The sequence below is a fragment of the Chenopodium album genome, chromosome 12 (genome assembly GCF_948465745.1).
Source record: "Chenopodium album chromosome 12, dcCheAlbu1.1, whole genome shotgun sequence".
Taxonomy (NCBI): Eukaryota; Viridiplantae; Streptophyta; class Magnoliopsida; order Caryophyllales; family Amaranthaceae; genus Chenopodium; species Chenopodium album.
In genome coordinates, this window is record NC_137845.1 from 45046097 (window position 1) to 45057771 (window position 11675).

At 32.8% G+C, this 11675-nt stretch overlaps 2 protein-coding genes across 2 annotated transcripts; both read right to left on the reverse strand.

Annotated features, from left to right (window-relative positions):
* Positions 1-2483: 2483 nt before the first annotated feature.
* LOC145572450 (ACT domain-containing protein ACR10-like) lies at positions 2484-6301 on the reverse strand. The gene is made up of 6 exons (XM_081631429.1): positions 5915-6301; positions 5265-5486; positions 4382-4487; positions 3782-4115; positions 3178-3462; positions 2484-3049 (listed from the first exon to the last, which is right to left on the reverse strand). Exons 1-6 carry the CDS (start codon positions 6066-6068, stop codon positions 2912-2914), a joined length of 1239 nt encoding a protein of 412 aa, XP_081487555.1. The 5' UTR covers positions 6069-6301; the 3' UTR covers positions 2484-2911.
* Positions 6302-8403: 2102 nt separating this feature from the next.
* Positions 8404-11202, reverse strand: LOC145572451 (DNA polymerase epsilon subunit B-like). Its single transcript, XM_081631430.1, has 6 exons — positions 11122-11202; positions 10522-10617; positions 10309-10439; positions 10112-10206; positions 9927-10026; positions 8404-9072 (listed from the first exon to the last, which is right to left on the reverse strand). The coding sequence occupies exons 2-6, from the start codon at positions 10585-10587 to the stop codon at positions 9021-9023; spliced, it is 444 nt and encodes a 147-aa protein (XP_081487556.1). The 5' UTR covers positions 10588-10617; positions 11122-11202; the 3' UTR covers positions 8404-9020.
* Positions 11203-11675: the final 473 nt, after the last annotated feature.

Genomic DNA, 11675 nt, shown 5'->3' on the forward strand with positions numbered 1-11675 from the left:
ATTTTCACCGTTAATTACCTCTTATTTTTATTTTCACCGTTAAGGACCTATTGACACTTTACTGGTGAAACTTAATCACACTAGCTAATTTAATGGGTCCCTTATAGTTAAACTTTAATACTTTATTATTATAAAATTTATATATATGGCAATTGACTTAAATTTTTTTTGGAGAAAACAAAATTTAATTATACTTACCCCCAAAATGCAAGATTGACGCAACTTATCTTCCTCCAAAATTTAATCATATTGGTATTGAGAACAACTGCAAGACTGGTTTAATCTTCAATTAACATAAGTTAGGTACATATCAAATTCCTTAACTTTTTATTTATTTATTTATTTATTTATTTTGACATAAAACTTTAAATTAATTGATGTGGTTGATCAATCTTAAGCAACTTAATCTACTCACAGCAACTTCTTATTCACATTTCATCAATCTTCCTTTTTTTCCCTTTAGGAAATCAGGGGTGCATAGTTAGGAAGGTCGAAGAAGATGATTATAATTTGGGTAATTTTGTTGATAATTCTTTGCAAAAGCAGGGTAAGAATTTTTTGGGAAATAAAAAGTGAAAACAATTATGTAATTTTATTAAAAATTACGGTGTATTTTTACACTGAATATGATTTTTGTTAATGTAGTTTAAATTCTGATAATTTAGTGAACTCAAGTAACATATGGTTCTTTCGAAAAAAAAATGTAACTTATGGTTGACAGTCAACCTTTGGTTAATGGTGAGTTAAGTGCCCGAAATGCTAACCTTAGGTCCTTAAAGGTGAAAACAAAAATATGAGGTTCTTAAGGGTGAAAAACTCAAAAGTTCAGGTCCTTAATGTATGCTTAACTCAAGTTTGGAGTATTTTTTCTCTTTCCTGATTTACATGTCATGACATTCATAGGAGTAATGAGTCCCAATGTTTATGACACATCTGTGGTCACAATTTTCGGTAGTGATAGAAACGTTGTTAAAATCATTATCTAGATCGTATGATTCGTATCCAACTTTACTTAATGATCTAGATCTCATGTAAAATTGTAGTCTAAGGGCCTGTTCTCTTCAGCTTAATTTCAGTTCACTTCAGTTCAGCTCCAATTAGTTCAGTTTAGTTTTTAATAACCTTTTCTCATAAACAATTCAGTTCAGCTCCAATTAGTTTAGTTCAGTTTAGTTCATCTCAATTCAATTCAATTCAGCTCAGTTCAGTTCAGTTCAGTTTAACTCCAATTAGTTTAGTTTAGTTCAACTCCAATCAGTTTAATTTTGTTCAGCTCAATTCAGTTTATCAGAAAAGACCCTAAGTGGAATCAGTAGAAAACCATTCAAGATCGCTTATAAATAAATAAGTTAAGGATCACTTATAATCGATTTGTGTACACAATCAATTATATTGTTGAGAGCTTTTTACTTGTACGGAAAAATTGTCCAGTGACTAGATGATCTTTCTACTAGTATTACATAAACTAGAAGCCACTAGATTGCTTTTCATAGATTAATAGCTAATGGAATGGGCATGGGGCGGCTAACAAAATTAGAAAGCTTCAATCATGTTGATGATGATAATTGTGGTTATGTTGCTTTTATAGATTTTCATATTTTTGTCGAACTATGGAAGTGTTTAATAATTGTAAAACCATTTTACCTCTCATAGATTTAGCCAGTCCTGCTCCGCAGGTCGACACTTGAGAATAGAAGGGGAGGTAAGGAAATCCCACTACTCCCAAACATCTCGTAGTTAGTAGGGCTCGAACTTGCGACTATCTACATTGTAATTTTGACTTTATACATTGTAATACTACGTACTATTGATACACGTTTGCGAATATGTCTAAAGTTCGTATAGATTGAAAGTCTAGTATATAATCATATTGTATCATTTTTGTTACTATTCCTCTCAATTTTGTAATACCTTCTCACTGTTCCCATGTAAGACCCCGATTGTAACAACTTTTGGTGGTAGTGACTTTGCATTGATTTGGTAATCAAGAAATGCATTCATGTAGACTAGTCAAGAAACTAAGGGAGTAAGATTACAGTTGTGCCCCTGGAATCTTTGCATAATTACACTTGATCTCAAGGATTGACCTTCTATAGTCAACAGGATCCAACCCCCAATTTTTTTTTTAATAATAATGTTTTTTTGGGGCCAACAAAAAGGAGATTCCTCATTCACACTGAAAATCTCACTCCTCTCTTTTCCTTTTGGGTTTTCAGAAGTGCGCTTCATAATTTGCATCATCAGCATATCACTATCAAAAGTCATAAAAATCTGAATTGATAGGACTTAAATACTATTTCCTCAATATGATAACACCTATCTTGTTCCGTGTACGTTAAGAAATTTTAACGTTCATTTTATTAGTTTTGCTCGCTAGAAGAATATTAAATGAACAAAACTAATAAAACGGATAAAAAAAAAAAGAAAAAAATCCTTCATAGGTATTAGGTACACGAAAACAACAAAGAATTTGAAGACAAACATGTAAAAACATCATTTTCCCCATATATTCCAGGCACAACAAAACCATATACAAGCAAAGCATAGTCAGCAAGATGCATGCCTTTGGCCAAGAACCTTTCTACCTCTCCAGCCAAAAAAGAGAAGAAAAAGAAACATACTATCTTGAGCAATGGCACTACATCTTCCCCCCTCTCCTACCTTTACATATGAAAGTACTTTCTCTGAGGCTAATTGACTAATCCTAATCGTCTCTGCTCTCTATCTCTATCTCCTTCACGGCTTCATCCGTCCGTAGCTTTCTTCTTCCCTGCTAATTAAGCTTACATGAACTATACATCAAGTCAGAACTCAGTAGGTAATGGTAACACTTTACATGTAAAATACAGTTGTCTAGTGTATATGTACAGATTCCGAGGCATGCCTTTAGGCAAAAAGATGATGGTACTCATCATTCCCAGCCCATTAATGTGTTCCATACCCTCTCTTCAATTTTATTCCTAGAAACTGATAAGCAGTCCCCTTCCTGAAGCAAGAACCGGTATACTTCACATTCACGATGTTCAATGACGTGCCTCACGATCTCAGCCTGGAAAATTGCAAGTAAATGCTTGTCAGTTCTGAATATGGTATATGAAGAAAACAGAAGTGTTGAGAACCTTTTGCTATAAACTTAAAGATGTATGAACAAGAAATTAATATAATCAAAGTGAGTACCGAGAAGATGCATAAATTCAGCATTTTCAGAGCAAGGGTGACATCATAGAAGACTCCAGGTCTCCCCCTTCCAGATATCTCCACTGGATTTGCAACCAGTAACTCCGTATCAGGGCCACGGCTGACAACAGTAACTCTAAGTGGTCGAGCTAGTTCTATTAATAGACGAGAGCGCAAAGCGTTTTGCTTGCTAGGGTCAACTATCTTCTTTCCATCAGCTTGCATGATGAATAAATCAATCTCGCAGTTCTTTTTCTGCTTCATGGTGCCTCGCCCATAAGAGATCTATTAACCAAAATAATAAATTATACTGTCATACATCCAATCACTAATTTTCAAAATTACTCTAGCTCCAATCCAATTTGTTACTTCGTATATACTCCCTGCAGTCCAATGCATGATCTATATCTGTTGTTTAAAAGAAATAACAGACACTAAATCTTTTATTTAGATTTAAAAGATATATCAGCAATATTGCATACTTAAAACAAAATTATAGCATGTTAATATCTCTATATAACATATAATATGAATTGAGAAAAGTTAGCCAAGTTGTCTCAACTCACAATATTTATTTACAAGGAGTAAGAAGCATTTGTTTTACCTGAATGTTATAATCCTTGAATGTACGCATCAGGTCATAAAGAAGACCTCTATAATCTTGGCAAGCAATTTGGACAAGAGTGTGAGAAGGACTAAGAGTATTATCTATTGTGACGGATGCACAGTTGGAAAGACCAGTTCCATTACAGTATTTATCGGGTATCTCAGAGTTAAAAGTGTCGTCTGTGATTGCAGAAGGAAGAAGCGGAGATGCTTGTGAGCAGGCAGTAACTTCTAAGCCGACCTTTTCTATGTCACACATCACATCATCTCCAAGAATCTCTCTTAAATGCTCTTTGGTATCCTCTTGTCTCTTTTTGGTATGCAGTAGTTCCCTGTACATTTGTTTACAATAAAGTTTGCTTTGATTACTTGAGCTCCAAATAACAGATAAACAAGATAGTCACTAGCTTTTAAACATATGTTATAATAATGGTAGTTATTATAATGGTAGTTATAATAATGTCAGTAGATGAGTAGAATAATGGTAGTTATTAAGTAATAAATCAGTAAAAACAACAGCAGATAATTTATGAACTGTAAGATTATTTAGGCAGAGTACACACTAAAATCACACAAAATGAAGTGAAGTCTTCCAAACCTGGTATCTGTAATAAAAAAGAGGTCCAACACTTTCCCATCTGGAGTTGTGGATACCTTTACTCTCAGTATATTGAGCTCGAGCTCACACAAAACCTCAGTGACATCTTCCATGAAACAAATAAGATACAAATGTCAGAGAATAGCACCACTTACGACAGAACAATAATTCCATTTACCATCAGAAATTCAGAATAGTGACAACACCGTTGAACGAACACTTTTAAGTAGACATCTATTATACTGTATGTGCACATTTACACAACAAATAATAATAATAATCGCTTTCATGAAATTTACCCACAACTTCCCTTCCCTACAAGTATCTCTATACCAGAGCCACAAGGGCATTACAAATAACATATGGGGGAGTGGGGATTTAAACCTACCACCTATCGTACACAAGTCTTCAGCCTTTCCCACTAGGCCAATACCTCATAAGCCTATGACCTCTAGAATCCATATTGATTAGACATTGTGCCTTATGGAAAAGCTCATACTATGCATTTTAATGCAACAAATTCAAGAAGTAAGGTTGGAAACCAAGAATCCAACTTAAACTGAAATACTTGACCAACTGGACCATTGATCCCCAAATTGAAAATCAGGACTCCTATATTGTGTTAGAGCAAAAATATCTTAAAAGGCCGTGATCATCGCTTTTTTTGCTCTAAATCTCAAGCATATGTAGATAATACAAAGCAAGGACCCATGACTCTATCCATGATCCACCCTAGCAACAACACAATTACACAAACATATCACAAAATTTACAAGGAAACAGAATAAAAGCGGAAAAAAATTGCTGCAAAGCGATACGTCCAGCAACATCAGACTATATTACCAATAAATTGCGACATTAGACGAAGCAAAATATGATGTACCATGTAAAAGCCCTCTTCTATCATGGCAGCATAACTTCAATAAGAAAACATCAGGAGGTTTAGGAGGCTGCAACAACTCAGCTCTGTAATAAGAAATCCCAGAAGCTGAAAAACAAGAAGGGCATGCTGCAACCAATCTCTTCTTCACCAAACCCCACTTTGTTGTTGGTTTCCCCATCACCCATAACACTATGTAGCACCATTTTCCATCTGTTGCAAAATCTTCATCAAAAAATATTAAAGATTAATTAGAAACCCAAAATAAAACTTTGATTGATCTAGCAACAAAAAAAAACAACATATTAACATTTTCTAATAAAAACCCCTAAAAAATATTCATTTGCACTATTTAATTAGAAATTAGAAATATTCATTTTCTGAATCAGAAATACCCAACATGCAATGTATTTATTTGACATTTCAAAACATACAAACTGAAAAAAGTCTCAATTTTTTTTTTTTTTTTTTTCTAAATAAAAATACAAAATTCCCCCCCAAAAAAATCAAACTATAAATTACCCATGAAGCAATTTACTAAATATGATCCAAAAACCACAAGATTTAACCAACTTAAGACAATATTAAAGATTATAAAACATTAAAAAAAAAAAAAAAATCCCTTCATTTTTATTCAGGTTTTAAGGACTCACCAACTCTAGTAATACAGAATCCAAAGAAGAGGAGGATGCGGCAAAGATCACAACCTAAACCAAGTTTATCAGGGCAATTAACAGTAATTATAGTTGGGTCTCCTTCTTTCTCTGGTGCCTTAAAAATCACAACATCATCTTGTAATATACCCATAATTTTCTCTCACTACTTAAAAATTAAATTATCAAGTATTACAGCAAAAAAATAGAAATTTCTTAATTAATGGGTTAATACCTAATTAACCAAAAACTTAATTAAGATAAAAGATAGAGAAGATAACATAAAAGTTGTCTATTACTCTATTTTGAGAGAAGCCTATTAGCCTAAGAGAGAGGGGGCTGCAAATGAGGAAACAAACATGTGCTGTAAACTTGTAGGGGGATAGAGAAGAGAAAGAGAAAGGCAGAAAGTGGGCTGCTACTTTTTCTTGTAATTTACTTAGTTTAATCTTTGAAGCTTGCTTGATTGTGACACTCTTTATGTTTACTTGAATTAGTGTTGTTCCATTTTCAAAATTTGAATATTATATTATATTCATTCATTTTGGAAAGTGATGCTATGATAGTATGATGCTAAAATTGAGGTTGATTGGAAAATGTATAAAGTTGGTAGTAAATATTCCTTCCGTCCTAAAATGTCTTGTTTTGCATGTCAAAAATTATTTGGTTATAATGTAGTAATACTCCATCCATATTTTATCACGTAATACTTGCTTTATTTCTCCTGAGCACGTATACTATACCGATGCAAATCTTTGATCAGTAACATCTTTAATCATCAATAAATATATTATAACAATTGAAAATTACGGAGTAATAATCTATTTATTAAGACGATTTCAATAAGTACCCACAAAACTATATTTTACTTATATATAAATTGCAAACATTAAAGTCAAATAAATAGGACAATAAGTGCAAATGGATCATGTTAATAAAATACAAGGGGAGTAACCTTAGGTATCACGCTATACTACATACTAGTTAGTTCTCCGTGATAAAATATTTTAAATTAATATGAGCATATTGCAAATGCGAAGTAATTAAGATGTTTGAATTTCCAAGAAGATATATCCTTAACAAACACTATTACATACTTACATGTTCTGAGCTGGGGAAACTGGTGCCATTAAGGTAATTAAGCGGGAGAATTACCGGGAAAATACTTGGTGCCATCCTCCCATCAAATTTGGGCTCTAGTTTCAATAAACTTTACATTTTTAATTAAAAAAAAGCACATACACATGAACACCGATGAAGACAACAGAAGAGAAATCAACCATGAACTCCGGTAACTTTCTGGCGACCAAAAAAATCAAATATGTGCGAGGTACATTTACAACAAGTTCGATATTTACTTTTAATCTTAGATTTTAGTCGCAGAAACGAGTTCACAATAATCAACAATCAAATATAAACTTGACCCATTTCACCCATATTAAAATGTTGGAATTTCTTATTTCATATTGAATATTTTTTTTTATTATTTATTTTTTTTAAACTTAATCTGCTATTCGTGTTATAGTTTGTTATTTAAATTTCGTGAATATACAATTACATCAACAGTCTGTGAAATTTGAAAACACATGAATACAATAGTTGATGAGAAATCATGAGTTTAATACGTAATTGGATTTGCAAAATTTTAATGCTTCTAGAGTCCTTGAATACAGTGAAAAGTTTTATGTTTAATTAGTAACAAAAATTTCTTTTGTTGTATCATCACCACGACAATTACCCATGTGCGAGGTAGTATAAGGAAACATCATCATTCTCGAAGGTGCATTTACAACAACTTCGATCTTCATCCTAGTCACTTTTATCTTTAAATTTAGTCGCAGGAACGAGTTCACCAAAATTTACAATTAAAATATAAACTTCACCCTTATTAAAATGATGGATTTTGTTGTTTCATGTTGAATATTTTTTTTTCTTTTATTACTACATCTGTTTCATAAAATCATCATTTAATCTTATACTAAGATCTAAAACCCCAGCACCACCACCCAAAAACCCACCTAACCACACTACAAGAAAAACGGTAATTAGCGACGGCCAAAGTAGTCGCAAATCCGTCGCAAAAATGGATTTGCGACGGATTTGCAACTACTTTGGTTCGTTGCCAAAGACCTCGTCGCAAATCCATTTTTGCGACTAATTTTTGGACAGTCGCAAATTAGTGACGGATTTGCAACGCCTTTGCAACTACCATTTAGCGACTAACTTTCAAATTTTAGCAACTAAATTATTGTCCGTTGTAAAATATTTGCGACGGATTAGCAACTACTTACGAAACAAATTTTTGCGACTACAAAACTAATTATTTGTGACAAATTAGCGACTACTGAGACTAATGATTTTGCAACTAACCAATCAGTCTCTAAACCAAATTTGCAGTCGCTAAATATTTGCGACTGACGATCAATATTTGAGACCATAATTTAGCGACAACCAATATCAATCACAAAAAAAAGGTACCCACGCATAAATTCAAATAACCAAAATGTTAATTTTATTCAAATATCCAAAACATCATCAAATTTGTATCAATGTATTAAAAAACAATATTTAACTCATATGACTAATTGTTTCAAAAGTCACATCCCATATAAAGAAAGCTACTTCAAATAAGAACCAATAATGACGATGTAAAAAAAAATCAGTTGTTCACAAAATTACCACCAAGAAAATAAAAATCACTTAGTTGCATCACGAGAGCGGGTGACTGTAGGCGTAGGAGGCTTACAAGGACGGTAACCTTGTTTGACAAGTGATACCATTTCCTGCAATGTTTTTTGCATAGCTAATTTTTCCTTCTTCCATGTAGCTTTTTCGATCTCATGATTTTCGACGAATTCCTTAGCATATTTTAAGCTCTCCGCCACTATTTTTTGGCTTTCTTCTACCTTATTATGGTTTTCTTCTGCCATCTTCTTTAATTCTTCAACTTGAGAGCTTAATTGAGAAATCATGGAAGGAGTAGAAGATGATGCCGTAAGTTGAGAAGCAGGATCGCTCTTGTAATACATTTGTGAAGCACTCCCTAAACCGTAGACTTTTCCTTTCTTTTGCCCACCTACAACCTCCAAATAGACTTTGTTGGGGTTTATCTCAATTCCTTTGTTCTTAATTTCCTCAAGTTTTTCCATATATTCTCCCTGCATTAAGATATGTATTAGTAACTATGATCTCAAATGTTAAAACTTAAAAAGACTAAAAACATCAAAAAAAAAAAAAAACAAAATAAACAAAAAAAACAAAATAAAAAAGAAGTTAAAATAAAAAATGCAACACTTATAGCAAAATAATTTATGTAAGCAAATATTGGTTAAGTCCCGTGCCATGGACGGTAATTTTTAATACATATCATTAGTTTAAGACTGCTATTTAATTATAAAAAAACCTAATTGCAAAATAGGATGAAATTATGTGAGTAAACAAAAAATGACCAGCAGATATAAAGACGGTCAGAACAAGTAGAATGATAAGCTCACATGAGCAAAAGGATCATTGGTTTCAGCAGATGAAGGGGGAATCAAGCATGATAAGCTCGTGCTCGTTAACATCAAAACAATAATTTATGTGAGTAAACAAAAAATGACCAGTAGATATAAAGACCGTCAGAACAAGTAGAATGATAAGCTCACATGAGCAAAAGGATCACTGGTTTCAGCAGATGAAGGGGGAATCAAGCATGAACGCCGCATTCTATACAAGAGGTCCCGTCGAAAAATTACAATTTCTTGAGAGTAATACTTTATTCTGTTTTCCAAACCAGGAATTCTAGTCAGGAATAGTCATAAAGTACATTATACTCTCATTCTACATGCTTAAAAAGCTCCATCAGATGGTTACTATAATAGCATAGCATTAAAAAGGAAGCTGAATTTCCAAAAATATAGAAAAATTGATAAAAGTAATTACTGTCTTATAAAAAAAAAACACAATAGCTTTGGCAAAGCTGCCTCACATCATGAAGCAACTGCAGATACGATTAACTGTACCAATATACCTGCAAGGATTGCTCATAAAAAGGGCATTTGGTATTTCTTTCTGAAGTTCTTCTGTTAGATACTTTGGAAGAGCACACCTTGGGAGAACAGACGAGGGGCCTGATAGTAATAACACTATAACATAAGAATGGACATTGGATAATGATATATATACAAGCAACATAAGTCAATAAACAGAAATCACCTGCATCATCAATGCTAGGAATAAATAAAAACCGGCTTTGCTCTAGTATTCGAGGATATTCAGCAATCATTTTACCAAGATTCCCAAACTGCGATCTTTGTGCAAAATTTTGTCATTCAAAGTTGTAAATGCATTAGTATCCTATAAATTATAAGTTAAAAGAGAGAAAGGAACAGGGATAAGCATTAACTCCTTACCTAAGCGAAGCAAAAGAATGAAATGATAGATTACATGGGGAAGAGCAGAAACTCCCCATGAATATGAACAAAGAAGGAACCACCTCCACAGCTTCATATCCCTCCAGAACTTCTTTCAGCTTTACCATAGTCTAAGAACAGGGATAATCGAGCTTCATTAAACTGATAAAGAAAGAAAACAGGAAACTAGTAGAAGTGTTAATATCCCATTACCTCTTCATCATCTAGCCATATGTCAGAAAGTACCACAAACATGTCATTAACTGCTTTTCTTTCCATATCATCTGTGAACCAATATTTGCATTGTTCCTGATGTACACATGCCATTGAGAGGAGGAGAGATGAACTGAATTAGACCTAAGCTTAATTGTAACTCTAATGTGAAGACAATATGTAAAAAAAAAACAAAAAACAATATTTCTGGATTCGCAATTGGCAATAGAAACCAAATTAAAATAAAAAAATTGAACAAAAAAAACTCAATGATAACCCTAAAATTCGCAATTCCTAATTCTAGTTACTTACTATGTATTATTTTTAAGAATAACCCCTTATAACCCATAAACATAATCGAGAAATACTAATTCCTAATTCTAGTTACTTTCAAGAATAATTCTCGCATCTATGATATTATCAGATTAAACCAATTTGCAATTCAATCAATAATCAGATTAATATCAATTCGCAATAGAAACCCAATTAAAATCAAAAATTGGACAAAAAACTCAAAGATAACCCTAAAATTTGCAATTGACATAATGCAGTAAGAGAAAGATTAAATGGAAGGTAGGAAGGGGAAGAACGCGTACTTACCTGGGTGAAGTAGTGGTGGCGCAACGGTAGCAGAGGAAGACGACGGTGATGCTTGATTTGAAGTTCTGAACCTTTTTTTTTTTTTTGAGGAAGAGTATGATAGTTCTTGTTTTTGACGGTGAATAAGAGTATAAGACTAATTGATAATTCTTGTTTTTTTTGGCGACAATAACCTTTTTTTTTCTTTTTTTTTTTTAGGAATAAGGGTTTTTTTTTTTAAAATTATACTAAGGGTTTTTTTTATTTCTTTTTAATAAATATTAAAAATAATAGTAGCGACTACTGTGTTAGTTGCAAATTATTACAAGAGCGTTGCAGATTAGCGACCGCATAGCAACTATTATAAATTCGGTTGCAAATTTTGTGACTACTCGTCTTATTCTGTCGCAAAAATATTTTTTGCAACTAATTATTATAGTAGTCGCAAAAATCAGTCGCTAATTAACGACCGCATAGCAACTACTGCAAATTCGGTTGCAAAATTTGCGACTACTCGTCTTTTTCAGTCGCTAAAATTATTTTTGCAACTAATTATTATGGTAGTCGCAAAATTC

What these genes read in the sequence shown, in the direction of transcription:
- LOC145572450 (XM_081631429.1), bottom strand. Translation starts at nt 6,068, where the DNA reads ATGGGTATATTACAAGATGATGTTGTGATTTTTAAGGCACCAGAGAAA. An exon ending in TAGAAGAGGGCTTTTACATG is followed by an intron (nt 4,488 to 5,264) that starts GTACATCATATT and finishes GTTTCATGGAAG; the next exon opens with ATGTCACTGAGGTTTTGTGT. An exon ending in TCAAGGATTATAACATTCAG is followed by an intron (nt 3,463 to 3,781) that starts GTAAAACAAATG and finishes TTTGGTTAATAG; the next exon opens with ATCTCTTATGGGCGAGGCAC.
- LOC145572451 (XM_081631430.1), bottom strand. Translation starts at nt 10,587, where the DNA reads ATGGAAAGAAAAGCAGTTAATGACATGTTTGTGGTACTTTCTGACATA. An exon ending in CATTCTTTTGCTTCGCTTAG is followed by an intron (nt 10,207 to 10,308) that starts GTAAGGAGTTAA and finishes TTTTGCACAAAG; the next exon opens with ATCGCAGTTTGGGAATCTTG. An exon ending in TCCTAGCATTGATGATGCAG is followed by an intron (nt 10,027 to 10,111) that starts GTGATTTCTGTT and finishes TATTACTATCAG; the next exon opens with GCCCCTCGTCTGTTCTCCCA.